At 45.0% G+C, this 16,944-nt stretch overlaps 1 protein-coding gene across 1 annotated transcript in view; it reads left to right on the forward strand.

Moving 5' to 3' along the window:
• The window catches only part of DROSHA (drosha ribonuclease III), a 206,783-nt gene extending 190,886 nt beyond the window's left edge, over positions 1-15,897 (forward strand). Inside the window, exons 30-32 of the mRNA XM_075270897.1 lie at positions 12,017-12,109; positions 13,102-13,148; positions 15,576-15,897. Of these exons, the coding sequence (XP_075126998.1) occupies positions 12,017-12,109; positions 13,102-13,148; positions 15,576-15,694 (259 nt within the window). The 3' untranslated portion in view covers positions 15,695-15,897. The remainder of the gene's footprint in view (positions 1-12,016; positions 12,110-13,101; positions 13,149-15,575) is intronic.
• Positions 15,898-16,944: the final 1,047 nt, after the last annotated feature.

The following is a 16,944-nucleotide window of genomic DNA, read 5'->3' on the forward strand; positions in this document are numbered from 1 at the left end:
TTAATATGTTCAAGAGGGATATTCAGATTTCACACAAGTTTTGCACTTTCTTTTTCTGCCTCCTTTCATCTACCTAATTCTAGCTTTCGTGTTATCTGAAGTTGTTGCCATTGATGGTTTCTTATGGCCTAAGATCTGAATAAGCCACTAGCATCTGGATAGTGAAGGGCTGATACCTGACCCTAGCACCAATCGGCTGCATAGGACTGATGCCAGGCCCAGTACTATACAGTGTACAGAGCCAGATGCAGAGGAGTCTGTACATTGTATATTGACTGTGCAACTTTTTAACTACTCAGCTGTCCTTGAAGTGAATGGGAGCTGAACTGCAGTAATGGTGCACGGCTACTATACAATGTATGGAGCAGTCTGCTTTCTTCTTTCTACAGTGCAGCACCTACTCCAGTATCTGTTATGGTGCTTATTTTATTTGTTTTATTGCAGTTGTATTTTCCCTTTGTCTTCAGTTGGAATATATAACACACAGAACAGTTTTTTTTCTTAACAATGCTGGTTTTATTTTATTTTAAAAGACCTCCCCACACTCTTTTTCTTAATTTTTGGTGTTAATATTCCGACAGTATTCCCATTCCCTTCTAGTCCAATGCAATAAAATATCTACACTAGTGGAAATTGCTTAAAGGGTTCATGCTGGACATCTTCAGAGTTCTTGTGGAGTTTATACTCTGATAGCTGCTATGGCAGCCCAAGGAGAACCTACACAATATTTGGCAGATGGTTTCAGAGTTGGGGCCGATCAGTGGCTTCATGGTTTTCTTTTGTCAGAAAAGTTTCCTTGACTGATTCCACAAGATGCAAGTTCCATATAATGAAGTAGTAGTCTATGGAAGATACATACTTGACTAGCATATTCTGCAGCATTTAAAGAGGACCTTTCATCAGATCGGGCACAGGCAGTTTTATATACTGCTGGAAAGCTGACAGTGCGCTGAATTCAGTGCACTATCGGCTTTCCCGATCTGTGCGCGGTGTAAAGCGCTATCGGTCCCGGGACCGTAGGGCTTTACAGTCAGAAGGGCGTTTCTGACACTTAGCCAGGGACGCCCTTCTGCCCAGCAGCGCCTATCGCGCTGTGCTCTAAGACTGGGGAGGAAGGCCCCCTCCCTCTCCTGATAATACTAGTCTATGGACGAGCTGTGTGAGCAGAGGGAGGGGGCATTCCTCCCCGCTCCACAGTACAGCGCGATAGGCGCCGCGAGGCAGAAGGACGTTCCTGGCTAACTGTCAGAAACGCCCTTCTGACACTAAAGCGCTACGGTCCCGGGACCGATAGCGCTTTACACCGGGAACAGATCGGGAAAGCCGACAGTGCGCTGAATTCAGCGTACTGTCAGCTTTCCAGCAGTATATAAAACTGCATGTGCCCGATCTGATGAAAGGTGCTCGTTAAGTATCCTTACTAGAGATGAGCGAACACTAAAATGTTCGAGGTTCGAAATTCGATTCGAACAGCCGCTCAATGTTCGTGTGTTCGAACGGGTTTCGAACCCCATTATAGTCTATGGGGAACAGATACTCGTTAAGGGGGAAACCCAAATCCGTGTCTGGAGGGTCACCAAGTCCACTATGACACCCCAGGAAATGATGCCAACACCTCTGGAATGACACTGGGACAGCAGGGGAAGCATGCCTGGGGGCATCTAACACACCAAAGACCCTCTATTACCCCAACATCACTGCCTAACAACTACACACTTTCCACATTCAAAAAAACCTCTATCAAAGTGGGAAAATACCTGGAAACCTTCTTTACTCCCCAAATGGATGGACACAAACCCCAATTTAAGCTCAACAAACAGTAACAACCACCCCTTTAAATCACGTTCCCCATGACAACCACAAATGGAATAGGCAATGGGAATTCCAAAAGCCCTCACCCTTAACTGTCATTTTGAGTGTGTGTGTGTGTGTGTGTGTGTGTGTGTGATGTGGTAAGACCTTCCAAAATTCACTTTTCTAGCCCTTAACATGAGCCCTTCCAAACAAAGTTACATGACCTTAAGCTGAGCTACCAGCAGAGATTGAGGCCCTTGGCATGAGTAGAGCCTTGCACCAGCAGTGTTTTTGGCACTTAGGGTGAGTTGAGCCTTGTACCAGCGTGTGTCCCTTAACATCAGGCGGGCCCTAAGTTCTGCGCTTTGCACAAAAGTTCCACATTAACTAGGCTGAATGGTACAAAGATTAGTAGGCCCGAGAACCAGGAACAGGTCTTGCAATGGCTGTCGGATAACGCTTAAAGCACATTGTCCACCAGCCAGTCAGCCTCTACCTCCTCTTACCCAACAGTCTTGTCCTCCTTCCACCCAAAATTCCCAATCTTCTCAGAACAATAACCCCAACTGTCCCTGCTCCCCAGAGCTGTTCTCCCTTCCTTTGACTGTACCGCAACCTGCCCCTCCATTTCGCGATTCCACGGACCTAACAGACGAGTATCTGTGTCCAGATGCTCAAACACTAGAGTCTCCTCCATTCCATCTCCGGTCGATTTGGTGGCGGATGACCAGCAACCCACCCTCATCGACGACGATGAGACGCAGTTGCTGTCAGGGCAGCCAGTTGACATGCGCATTGTGCAGGAGGAGGAGGCGAGACAGGAGTTGGAAGAGGAGATGGTGGACGACGAGGACACCGACCCCACCTGGACAAGGCAGATGTCAAGCTGGGAAAGTAGTGTGGATGTTGAGGCAGGTGCAGCACCAAAAAGGGTAGCTAGAGGCAGAGACATGTCCAGAGGCAGAGGTCAGCTGCTTTGCCGAAGCCAGGCCAGACCCGGAATGTCCGAAGATGTTCCCTTTTGTACCCAGCCCAGAAAAACTCCCCCATCGAGGGCACGTTTCTTGAAGGTGTAGAGTTTTTTCAAGGAATGCGCCGAGGACAGATATAGTGTCGTCTACACAATTTGCCTCTCAAAATCGAGTAGGGGCCCTGAGAAGAGCAACCTGTCCACCACTTCAATGCACCGTCATTTGGAATCCAAGCAATGGAATCAGTGGCAGGCAGCAACGGCAGGACAAACGTCGCCCGCCGTTCATGCCACTGCCTCTGCTCACAGTGCTGGCGATGCACTCCAGAGGACGAGCCAGGACATCACTTCATCTGCCTCCGCCACTTTGTTGACTTCTCCCTCATCCTCCCCTGTTTCTGTCTTATCTCCTTCTCCTGCACCATCAAAGGCACCATCAGGCGCTTCTTTACAACAACCCACCATCTCTCAGACATTGGAGCGCCGGCAGAAATACACCGCTAACCACCCACCCACGCAAGCCTAGAACGCCAACATCGCTAAACTGCTGGCCCAGGAGAGGTTGGCGTTCCGGCTTGTTGAAACTCCCGCCTTCCCGGACCTGATGGCAACTGTGGCACCTCACTATGCCGTCCCTAGCCGTCTCAACTTCTCCCGGTGTGGCGTCCCCGCCTTGCACCAGCACGTGTCACTCAACATCAGGTGGGCCCTTAGTTCCGCGCTTTGCTGCAAGGTCCACTTGACCACCGACACTTGGACAAGCGCCTGTGGTCAGGGATGCTGCAGTGCTTATCTTTAATGACAGGCAGGGTGAATGTGGTGGAGTCTGTTCCCCGGGTGCAAACTGGGGTGGCCTATCTCCTCTCCCAGGCCAAAATTCATGGCAGGAGTAGACTGAAACCCTACGACGCTGCAACCTCCACCACAGCTACTAGCGGCAAACGCTAAAACACTGGTGTGGGGAGACGTCAGCAGGCGGTGCTGAAGCTCATCAGCTTGGGGGACAGACAGCACAGTGCCTCCGAGGTCAGGGATGCCATCCTGGCTGAGATGGCATTTTTTTTTCCCTGCTGCCCCTGGGGCCAGGTTTTTTAGCTTGTTGGAGGGCTCTGGAGCTTGCCAGCCTCCAACACGTTCCATGCCTGGCCCACATGTTCAATGTAGTGGTGCAATGATTTTTAAAAACATACCCCAAATTAGCTGAGCTAAGGGTGAAAGTGCGGCACTTGGACACCCACTTTCCCAAGTCTACAGTACCTGGAGCTAGCCGCAATACACTCCAGCAAGGCCTACATCTGCCTGAAGCACCTACTGTTGTGCGAGGTCACCACACGCTCTAACCCTAGATACCGTATGTTCAGCAGGGTGTGTGAGCAGCAGAGACCTTTGATGGAGTACCAGCTACAAAACCCAAGGGTTCCTCAGAGTCAGCTCCCTCACTTTCTGCACCATGAGTTTCCATGGGTGGCAGACTTATGGCTAGAGGCACAGGCATGGATAGGGGTGATGTGTAGGGGCAAAAGCAGTGTGGATGTGGAGGCAAGCTAAGCAACAAAAACTGGGGGTACAAGCAGCCGGTGACATCATCACTGACAAGCACAGCTGTCTGTCAGCTGACAGGCTGACTTTCACCAAAATGAACAGACAATGGATAGACTCATCATATACATGTCAGTTACATGACAAATTTAGTGCAATTTGCAAGTCCAAGATGGTTTGGAGATCTGCGGAGAGGAATCTCACCACCTCTTGCGGGTGCCATCATTTGGAAGGCAAGCCCTGGGCTCAGTGGGTGAGAGCAAGCGCAGGATAATCGTCGTTTGGCCTGGCGGCCACTGCCTCTTCCACTGTTGACAGGGCTGGCGCTGCAGTCCAGACCAGGAGCCAGGACACCTCCACATCTGCCTCTGACACTTTGGGGAGTTCACCCTTATCCTCACCTTTTCCTGCCATTTCTCCTTTTGCCCGCGCCATCATGCGCCTCTTCCCAGCAACTCCCCATCTCCCAAGCCTTTCATTTCATGCTAAAGTACAGCGCAACCCACCCACATGCCCAAGGCTTCAACGGCCTCATCTCAAGAAATCTGGCCCAGGAGATGTTGGAATCCCGGCTGGGGGACACTCTGCCCTTTTTGGGCAGAGTGTCTACTGCGCCACCGCACTGTGCCGTCCTCACCAGCACTTTCCCCCAAACATGAGGCGGTCCCTAAATTCAGCGCTTAGCCCTAAAGTTCCATGTGACCAGTTACGAATGGACAAGTGCATGCGGACAGGGACGCTACCTTTCAATTTGGGCACAGTGGTTGAATGTAGTTGAGGCGTGGACCGGGTCGCAAAATGTGGTGGCCTGACTTGTCTCCCCACACAACATTCCTGGGAGGAGGGCTGAAACACCACCCTCCTCCGCTGTTAAATTGACCCCAGCTACGAGCTGGAAACGCTGCAACACTGGTGTGGGGAGACGTCAGCGGGCCGTGCTGAAGCTCATCAGCTTGGGGGCCAGACAGCACACTGCCTACAAAGTGAGTCATGCCATCCTCGATGAGACGGCAATGTGGTTTTTGCCACTGCACCTGGGCCCAGGCATGTTGTCATGTGTGATAATGGCCGTAACCTGGGATTGGCTCTGTAGCTTGGCAGCCTGCAACATATTCCATGCCTGGGCCACGTTTTTAACTCATTGCTGCTAATCTTTTGAAAAAGGTACCCCAATGTTCCTGAGCTACTGGTGAAAGTGTGGCGCTTGTGCGGATAGTTTTTAAAGTGTATAGTTGCCGCTGCTAGCCTCTATGCACTCCTACAACGCCTGTACCTGCTGGAACAACGGCTGTTGTGCGACGTCTCCACACTGCTGGCACTAAACATATCATGTGTTGAGCAGAGTGTGTGAGCAGCACAGACCTTTGATGTAGTTCCAACTCCAAAACCCTCGGGTTCGTCAAAGTCAACTCCCTCAGTTGCTCAACCATGAGTGGCCATGGGTGGCAGACTTATGTGAAATCCCATCCCATCCATTGCACTGGACACGAAACATTAGCATGCGCTCAGCACAACTTCGGATATGGCAGATGCGTTAAGCAGGGTGCAGGGTACAACACAGACCAGGCCCGAGCACCAGGAACAGGTGTTAGAAATACTGCAGCATCTGCCATTTCCTTCCAATTTTGGGGTTTTGGACCCGCCACCGACTTGTCTGGACCTAAGTGGGGATCATGAGACACAGTTGCCATCAAGGCAAGCTGTGGTCATGTGCGGTTTGCAGTAAGGGGGCAGTGCGCAATTGGAAGAGGAGTTGGTGGATGACGAGGCCACCGACCCCACATGGACAGGGGTGATGTCTAGGGGCTAAAGCAGTGTAGATGTAGAGGGAAGCTAAATCAACAAAAAACCTGGGTAGAAGCAAAGGCATAAACTGGGGTGATGTTTAGGGGTGAAAGCAGAGTAGATGTGGAGGGAAGCTAAGCAGCAAAAACAGTGGGTAGAAGCAAAGGCATGCAAAACTCTACCCTGTTGGAAGACTTATTCCTAGGTCTGGAACACGTTAATGGCCCCCCTGGACAAATTACTGCCACTCAGGGGCCTAGTGTCACCAGGAGGGACAAGTATAGGCGCATGTTGTGGGAATACCTGGCCGACACCAGCTCTGTCCTCTCCGATCCCTCTGTGCTCTACAGCCTAAACTTATTTTCTCATCTTTTTTTCTGAACTGCACATCTCTTGCCTGCTTCCTTTGGGATCTTAGAAATGGTGGTCCACTTCCACAGATGGTAACTTCAATAGACAGTGTAACGGGAGTAGCTGAGGGATCGCTGTCTTAACCACTTTTTGGCACAAAATTAACTTCCAAAGCCAAATATGGTGCAAGTATATGATGCAAGGACACCTACACACCTATCTCTGACACATTGGGGAGTTCACCCTCATGCGCCCTTTTGGCCTGCACCATCATGCGCCTCTTCCCAGCCACTCCACATTTCCCAAGCTTTTCATTGCAGGCAGAAGTACAATACAACCCACCCCCATGCCCAAGCCTGTAACAGCCTCATCGATAAACTGCTGGCCCTGGAGATGTTGGTGTTTGTTTATGCTTCTGGAGACCCAGGCCTTCCGTCAGCAGATGGCAGCTGGGGCACCTCCCTATGCTGGGCCTAGCCGTTACTACTTCTCTTGGTGTGCTGTCTCTGCCTTGCGCCTGCATGTGTCCCATAACATCAGTCGGGCCCAGAGCTCTGCGCTTTGCTGCAAGGTCCACTTGACCACCGACACATGGACAAGCGCCTGTGGTCAGGGATGCTGCAGTGCTTATCTTTAATGACAGGCAGGGTGAATGTGGTGGAGTCTGTTCCCCGGGTGCAAACTGGGGTGGCCTATCTCCTCTCCCAGGCCAAAATTCATGGCAGGAGTAGACTGAAACCCTACGAAGCTGCAACCTCCACCCCAGCTACTAGCGGAAAACACTGTAACACTGGCATGGGGAGATGTCAGTAGGCCGTGCTGAAACTGATCAGCTTGGGGGACAGACAGCACAGTGCCTCCGAGGTCAGGGATGCCATCCTGGCTGAGATGGCATTTTTTTTTCCCTGCTACACCTGGGGCCTGGCATTTTTGCGCCTGTGATAATGGCTGGAACCTGGTAGCAGATCTGGAGCTTGCCAGACTCAAACACGGTCCACGCATGGCCCACGTTTTCCAACTTGTTGGTGCCATGTTTCTTTGAAACCTACACCATTGTGCCTGATATACAGGTCAAAGTGGGGCCATTTTCGTAAGTGAGAACTAGCCTCTGCTAGGCAGAAAACATTCAGAGCACACTCCTCTCATCTTCGCACCGTTGGCTGGCGGAGGAAGACGAGGGGGTTGGAGTGGCATCTGATGTCCCTATCCCACACGAGGCTAGAGGGTGCACTTCAGTGCATCCCATTGCTTCACCACAAATGGTGTGAAGGGGAGTGGAAAATGGAGGAAATGGAGAGTGACCCTTACAGTTGGGGCCAGCAAAGGCATGCCAAGTAACACACTGGCACACATGGCTGACTTCATCTTGGGTTGCTTTTCAACACATATTTCACATCATGAAGAACAAATAATACTGGATTTTTTCAAGCCTCGAACCCCGGTCTAGGTCTAATGTCTGTTCCTTTCTTATATTAGGGGAGAGGGAAAAAAAATTACTTCAGTGATACGTTTAGCGTACATAGACTGACTATTAATGTGTATCCCACTTAGTGTTGTTAGGGTTACACACCGTCACAACCTGGCTAAAGCTTCTATAGCTGTTAATAAAGTCAACATAACTTTACGGTATCCAAAAAGACAGCTGGTACCGACAGAGAGCAAGACAAATGTCACCCAAAGCTGTGAGCTCTGAACACCCACAGTGACTTTGGCGTCATCATCATTATAAGGGAGCGGGTGGTAATAAATAACTTGGCAGTGCCTAAAACCCAAAAAGCTTATACAACTATATTTACATTAAGATACACAAATGAAACTTTTCAGTAGCATGTCATGAGACAAGCTGATAAGCTCTTCCTTTGTGCAGTGCTATTTGAAAGTTAAACGCTGCCTTTATTTTAATTCTGGAGAAGGTGCAGACATTAGATTTAGAACATGTTGTCTTCATTGTCCAAATCCTCTATATAGGTAACGTGTTTTTCGGGCCGAGCTGTCTGGGAACGAGCTGGTGCAGCACTGACAACCTGGATGAATATGGCAAGAGCCTGAGATGTAGGGTGAATGAATCCCCAAATTATTTGTGGAATTCCCAGTGAGACAATGGCACTGTATACCAGTATTAAAAATTGTGGGTGCACATAACCCCCATATATTCTTTGAATTCCCAGTCAGACAATGGCACTGTATACCAGTAGTAAAAATTGTGGGTGCACATAACCCCCATATATTCTTTGAATTCCCAGTGAGACAAAGGAACTGTATAGCAGTATTAAAAATTGTGGGTGCACGTAACCCCCATATATTCTTTGAATTCCCAGTCAGACAATGGCACTGTATACCAGTAGTAAAAATTGTGGGTGCACATAACCCCCATATATTCTTTGAATTCCCAGTCAGACAATGGCACTATATACCAGTAGTAAAAATTGTGGGTGCACATAACCCCAATATATTCTTTGAATTCCCAGTCAGACAATGGCACTGTATACCAGTAGTAAAAATTGTGGGTGCACATAACCCCCATATATTCTTTGAATTCCCAGTGAGACAAAGGAACTGTATAGCAGTATTAAAAATTGTGGGTGCACGTAACCCCCATATATTCTTTGAATTCCCAGTCAGACAATGGCACTGTATACCAGTATTAAAAATTGTGGGTGCACATAACCCCCATATATTCTTTGAATTCCCAGTCAGACAATGGCACTATATACCAGTAGTAAAAATTGTGGGTGCACATAACCCCAATATATTCTTTGAATTCCCAGTCAGACAATGGCACTGTATACCAGTATTAAAAATTGTGGGTGCACATAACCCCCATATATTCTTTGAATTCCCAGTCAGACAATGGCACTATATACCAGTAGTAAAAATTGTGGGTGCACATAACCCCAATATATTCTTTGAATTCCCAGTCAGACAATGGCACTGTATACCAGTATTAAAAATTGTGGGTGCACATAACCCCCATATATTCTTTGAATTCCCAGTGAGACAAAGGAACTGTATAGCAGTATTAAAAATTGTGGGTGCACGTAACCCCCATATATTCTTTGAATTCCCAGTCAGACAATGGCACTGTATACCAGTATTAAAAATTGTGGGTGCACGTCACCCCAATATATTCTTTGAATTCCCAGTCAGACAATGGCACTGTATACCAGTAGTAAAAATTGTGGGTGCACATAACCCCCATATATTCTTTGAATTCCCAGTCAGACAATGGCACTGTATACCAGTATTAAAAATTGTGGGTGCACATAACCCCCATATATTCTTTGAATTCCCAGTCAGACAATGGCACTGTATACCAGTATTAAAAATTGTGGGTGCACATAACCCCCATATATTCTTTGAATTCCCAGTGAGACAAAGGAACTGTATAGCAGTATTAAAAATTGTGGGTGCACGTAACCCCCATATATTCTTTGAATTCCCAGTCAGACAATGGCACTGTATACCAGTATTAAAAATTGTGGGTGCACATAACCCCCATATATTCTTTGAATTCCCAGTGAGACAATGGAACTGTATAGCAGTATTAAAAATTGTGGGTGCACGTAACCCCCATATATTCTTTGAATTCCCAGTCAGACAATGGCACTGTATACCAGTAGTAAAAATTGTGGGTGCACGTAACCCCCATATATTCTTTGAATTCCCAGTCAGACAATGGCACTGTATACCAGTAGTAAAAATTGTGGGTGCACATAACCCCCATATATTCTTTGAATTCCCAGTGAGACAATGGCACTGTATACCAGTAGTAAAAATTGTGGGTGCACGTAACCCCCATATATTCTTTGAATTCCCAGTCAGACAATGGCACTATATACCAGTATTAAAAATTGTGGGTGCACATAACCCCCATATATTCTTTGAATTCCCAGTCAGACAATGGCACTGTATACCAGTAGTAAAAATTGTGGGTGCACATAACCCCCATATATTCTTTGAATTCCCAGTCAGACAATGGCACTGTATACCAGTATTAAAAATTGTGGGTGCACATAACCCCCATATATTCTTTGAATTCCCAGTGAGACAAAGGAACTGTATAGCAGTATTAAAAATTGTGGGTGCACGTAACCCCCATATATTCTTTGAATTCCCAGTCAGACAATGGCACTGTATAGCAGTATTAAAAATTGTGGGTGCACGTAACCCCCATATATTCTTTGAATTCCCAGTCAGACAATGGCACTGTATACCAGTATTAAAAATTGTGGGTGCACATAACCCCCATATATTCTTTGAATTCCCAGTGAGACAATGGCACTGTATAGCAGTAGCAAATATTGTGGGTGCACGTCACCCCAATATATTCTTTGAATTCCCAGTCAGACAATGGCACTATATACCAGTAGCAAAAATTGTGGGTGTATATAGCCCCAATTCTATTGCTAGGGGACTTGCAGGGTATTTCTGAGGTGAAGGTGGGGGGGCACACCGTTGGAACGGGGATTTGGGGTGTATATATGGGGTATACGGGAATACACTGTCAGTGTGTTCCATTCAGGATCCTGGGAAAGCTGGGTTGCGGCGATTGAGCCCGTCAGTGCCACGTTACACTGACAAGCTTCTCCCTGGAATTGAAGTTATATGTAAGCCCAATATATTCTTTGAATTCCCAGTGAGACAATGGCACTATATGGCAGTAGCAAAAATAGTGGGTGTATATAGCCCCAATCCTATTGCTAGGGGACTTGCAGGGTATTTCTGGGGTGAAGGTGGGGGGGCACACCGTTGGAACGGGTATCGGGGGTATATATCGGGTATACGGGAATACACTGACAGTGTATTCCATTCAGGATCCTGGGAAAGCTGGGTTGCGGCGATTGAGCCCGTCAGTGCCACGTTACACTGACAAGCTTCTCCCTGGAATTTAGCTCTTATAAGAGCTGTTGGTTGTCTTCTCCTTCCTATCCTAGCCTGTCCCTGCCTACCCAGAATCTAACCCCTAGCTAGCTGGACGGAAACCTCCGTCCTCGGTGAATTGCAAGCTCAGAATGACGCGAAGCTGGGCGGCGCTGTTCTTTTAAATTAGAGGTCACATGTTTTCGGCAGCCAATGGGTTTTGCCTACTTTTTTCAACGTCACCGGTGTCGTAGTTCCTGTCCCACCTACCCTGTGCTGTTATTGGAGCAAAAAAGGCGCCAGGGAAGGTGGGAGGGGAATCGAGTAATGGCGCACTTTACCACGCGGTGTTCGATTCGATTCGAACATGCCGAACAGCCTAATATCCGATCGAACATGAGTTCGATAGAACACTGTTCGCTCATCTCTAATCCTTACCATTTTATCATGCCACTGCCTTTATGACACCAAAAACCTACACCACCATCCAGAGCATTCATGCACAAGTGTGTAATTCACAGAATGTACAATTCTAATGTTCTGAATTGTAATTTTGACAACTATAAAATGGTAACAGATACAGGTTTCCTGCACTGCACATATAAATAAATATATGTGTGTTCTAAAGAAACTTATATAAGATTTCCAACTCTATAAAGTTTGTCGAGGTTTTCTTTTAGAAACGTGTCTTACCATTTTTTTTTTTTTTAATTTAAGGACGCTTCAAACCGTAGGACCTTCTCATGCAAGGACGTACACTGTTGCGGTGTATTTCAAAGGCGAACGAATTGGCTGCGGTAAAGGGCCGAGGTAATTGAAAAGCTTTCTCTTTATGTTTGATTAATAGATAATGCAATATGCATCATACACATTAATACGTTATTTTCCCTCTATGGTCTTGTCCTGTCTTGACTTCAAGGTAGAGAACAATATTGAGTCATTATGCTTGGTTACTTATGATGAGCACAATAACATACCCCTGTGCATGTAATGTCAGCTGTAATTAGCTAAATCAGAGACATATTGTCAGTTCATTACATACATATGAACAAAGCCATATACATTTCTGCAGCAACATGACATCTTTGAAGGAAAGGTTGACAGAAAATCCATGTTGCATCCCCTTTCCTTGTGCTCTTTGACAGCTCCTATTGTTACCCATCTGTGACTGAATTCTGTTTCAGATTTGTTCTACCCATCCAGAAGAAATGTTATTATATTATTTACTCAGTCTTTTTAGTGAGGATCCATTAATAATGGTTCTGTGTGGGTTGTGGTTTTTTTTTTTTTTTCTCCCGTTCGCCTGTTGATGATTTTTTTAATGTAGGTTTTGTTGGCTGACTGTCATTAATCAAAAGGGGAGTGAAGAGTGGGTTATTGTGTGCAGGCTCTTTGTGAAGGAGAGATTGGATGCTTAACGCACTTTCCTTTTCTTTATAAAGGATTTCATTAGGACAGTTGAGCTTGCCGGCGCATTGGGACACGTTAAAGCTATTCAGACACAAAACAATTAACCACATCTCCATGCTTGTGGGCTAAGTTTAGAAATTGTGAAAACAAAAAAAAATGAGAAAGAGTAGTGGCAAAGAAATTGACGGTTTGCTAATACGTTGGAAACAGAAAGCAATCATAGAACTATCGTTTTAATGTGTAAAGTTTTTTTTAAGACCCTCAAGAAAAATTGTGTATCTCTTTCTCATTTTCTTGTCTTATTGCCGCTTAAAAGGATTTAAAAGCTCAGTTAAAGCTGATGGTGGTAATTAGGTTAATTGGAGGTTTTTTCTTTTTTTTACATCTTGCAGTATTCAGCAAGCTGAGATGGGAGCTGCTATGGACGCCTTGGAAAAATGTAAGTTTTCTTTCTTTTTTGTCTTTTGTGTCTTGACTTTACAGAGAAGGATATAAAGCTCAGATAATATGCTTTACAGTGAATATCTGCCTTTTATCATCCTGTATTTGTAGGTGCACAATTCTATGGTTTGTGATTTCTTAACTTCTTGGTAGCTGCCAGTATTCTTTGTAACATTGGTAACTAAGAAAACTTCTTTTTATGTTACACAGGGCACCCCTGGTGTCCAGCTATTCTGACAGCTGTACATATGCTCTTACAGCCAGGATCAGGTGGACTTTGAATGAGTGCAGAGAGTGGGAGTGGGCTCCCTTTTTACCCACAATGCAATCATGGGGTGCCAGTTGGTTGCCATAGTAGCTGGGAGTGGAAAAAAAAATAATAAAGTTTTACACACAAAAAATCACAAATTAAGATAAAGATAATCCAAGTAAAAAAAATAGCATACATATTTGGCATTGCTGCATTCGTGCATACTACTTACCCGGTAAATGCTTCAAAAAAACACCTGAAAGAACATTGCTAAAAAGTGAGTTAAAAGTGAACATGCATGCTGCCAGTAGAAACCACTAGAGGGAGTGTGTGCTCCCTTTACTGTGCTATACTTTAAAGGGATCCTATTATTTAAACTCAATTTTTTCTGCTTATCATGCAGGAATAGCCTTAAGAGAGGCTATTCTTCTCCTACCTTTAGATGTCTTCTCTGGGCCGCCGTTCGGTTAAAATCCCGTTTTTCGACGGTATGCAAATGAGTTCTCTCGCAGCACTGAGGGCATCCCCAATGCTGCAAGAGACCTCTCCAGCATGGCCTCCATCTTCTTCAGGAACAGGGTCTTCACGTATCTTCTTCCAGGGGTTGGCTTCAAACTTTTAGGCCTCGGGCAAAGCCAACTGCGCATGCCTGCCGGCCACAAGAAAATGACCACTTAGACAGTATTGCAAGCAGCCATTTTCTTGTGGCCGGCAGGCATGCACAGTTGGCTTTGCACTGGGCCCAAGGCCTAGAAGTTTGAAGCCAACCTTCGGAAGAAGACGTATGAAGACCCCGTTCCTGAAGAAGATGAAGGCGGCACTGGAGAGTTCTCTTGCAGCATTGGGGATGCCCCCAGTGCTGTTTGAGCACTGAGGCCCACCCCCAGTGTTGTGAGAGAACTCATTAGCTTACCAGTGGAAACCGAATTAGGTACCGAATGGCGGCGCGGAGAAGACTTCTAAAGGTAGGAGAAGAATTGCCTTTCTTAAGGCTATTCCTACGTGATAGGCAGAAAAATTTGAGTTTAAATGATAGGATCCCTTTAAAGGGGTTATCCACTTACATAAAATGAATGAATCTTTAAGATAGGCCATCATAGATCAGCGTAGGGCCATGTGTAAGGAACCCAGCAAATGAATTGTTTTTACTGTCCCCGCTGCTCCTGACATTGTCCTGCAATGTTAGAACCTGCAGTGCTCACTTGCCATATTCTTCATAGCAGCGGTGATAAGTTAATGTAGCAGTGCCCCATTCATGATGTCAGCGGTCATGTAAAACCAGCTGATTTTCTGGGGTCTCAACACTCACACGCACCTTAACCTGAAAATGATTGCCATTGATAGGCCATAATATTATAAAAGTGTATAATTCCCTTTAACTGTTAGACTCAGCAGGACATTTGAAGTTCAGAAAAATGGAACTCTCACAACAATCACTATAAAAGATATAAGAAATTATTCCACTTAGCATTTTAAAACCGTATACATAAAAAAATGGTATTCATAGGTGGATTTACAGTTTTCCAAGGTATCACATGTATAAAGGGATTTGTGTTAATGAAGCTGTTCTCCAGAATTTGCTTTTAGTAATGTATGGTTTAGGGGTAAATTAATAGAATTTTTCCATGAAAAAATGCCTAGCAATGTAACAGAACTGACATGGCTGTAGAGGGAAATACTGTCAAGCAATGGTAAGGCCCAGGCCTTTTCACCTAGAGGTTTGTCATGTGCCATTTCCACACCAAACAAATATCTATCTATAGAATTATTCTCGTTTTAATTTAATTTCATCTAGAATTTTATTAACTATTTTTTATAGAGAAGAATATAATTTTGGCCTATGAGGTCTAGTCTATTTGTATGTAAATATTACATATATTAAATACCTATAGGACCCCACAATCTGAAGGAGTCTTTTTAATAAAAACGGTTACCAAATGTAATGCTTTGGGTTTAAGAACTCTCATGACACTGCATTTTGTATCATGTAGTCCATACTGTGATCTGGTAAATCTGCCAGAGCCAGCTCTCTTACATGTGTACTGTTACAGGCACATCCTTGTTTCTTAGTGTCTGTCTGTTAATAATGTGTGCTCTGGTCCTGCCAATCTAGATAAAGCAGAGTAATGTCTAACAGACATAGCATAGGTGATGTCATTCTTCTTCTTTCCCCAGATAACTTCCCCCAGATGGCTCATCAGAAGCGCTTTATCGAGCGGAAGTACAGACAGGAATTGAAAGAAATGAGGTTGGAGAAGGAGCAACAAGACAACACAGAGGACGTGAGGAAATAAAGCCTGCCATTCTTACGGTATCCATTCAAACTCACTAGGGGCAGCTGCCATACAGCATCCTCCTGCCTGGTTGCAAGTGTTTACAGATATCTCATGCTGTGTCCAGTTAAACGGGAAGGAAAATCATGAAATACAATTTTTTTCTTATTTGTTTTGTTTCTTTTATACATTAATATTTTAGTGTCTTTTATGTATTTTTAACTATCTGAATGTATTTTATTTTATTTTTTATTTAATTGAATGAACTAATAAAGTGAAAATTCTCCACAGTACAAGTGATTCTGCTTCATTGATTTATAATTTTCAAAAGCCAAAGAAAAGCTTTTATTTGAAAACAACTGGGAAATGTAGCTCCAGAGGGAAAAGGTTCATATGGGATTGTTTTCACTTATTATAACATATATCTCTATCTATCTATCTATCTATCTATCTATCTATCTATCTATCTATCTATCTCTCCACCTATCATTATCTATCTATCTATTTATCTATCTATCATCTTTGAGATTTTAGAAGTGTGCTAATTCATTGATTCATGTAAATAGAATGACTACAGTCCAGGTATGTATTACACAAGAATACAGCTTAGTAGAATAAGGAAAGCTATATAGAACTTACAATGGTCTTTCATGTTGTGGGATATCACAAATACTGCAGCAAATAAGAAAAGGGATTCAAACATAACTAAAGCCGGTCTGAAATTGTTAGCTGTGGAATAGAATGTAGCATGAGGGGAAATGGGGGTGGGGAATAGGCTTGGAAGGGCAGGAATACAGTGTATTGGAAGGGATTCATTTTTCACAATAGCCAACTACCGAAGTGTCTTATATCATCAATCAAGCAAAACCAAAAAGAAAACGATCAGTTCCTTCCTGAAGTTGTTAGGACTTATATCCACCATGTACACCTAATCTCATCCCAGAATGTTGAAAGGACTAATCATCTTAGAATTAAATAAGATGGTAAACAATTACATATACAGTGAATCATTTACACCATTTGTATTTAAAGTTGATAGGGATATGTAGTCTGGTGACTTAGGGCCCATTCACTTCACATGGGCAATTCCGATTACTTGCTCTAAGCCTTTTCCATTAGCCTCCCATTGCTACTCTATGGTATCATTCCTATATAACCCACTCCACCCAGGAACTCTGACTGCTATGGTTCATCCTTAGAGCAGGCTAGGTCTATTCTGTATTGCTGATCTAGTTGACCCTACAACTTTAGAGCTCAGGCTCTTCGACTAT

This window comes from Leptodactylus fuscus, chromosome 4 (genome assembly GCF_031893055.1).
Source record: "Leptodactylus fuscus isolate aLepFus1 chromosome 4, aLepFus1.hap2, whole genome shotgun sequence".
Classification (NCBI taxonomy): Eukaryota; Metazoa; Chordata; class Amphibia; order Anura; family Leptodactylidae; genus Leptodactylus; species Leptodactylus fuscus.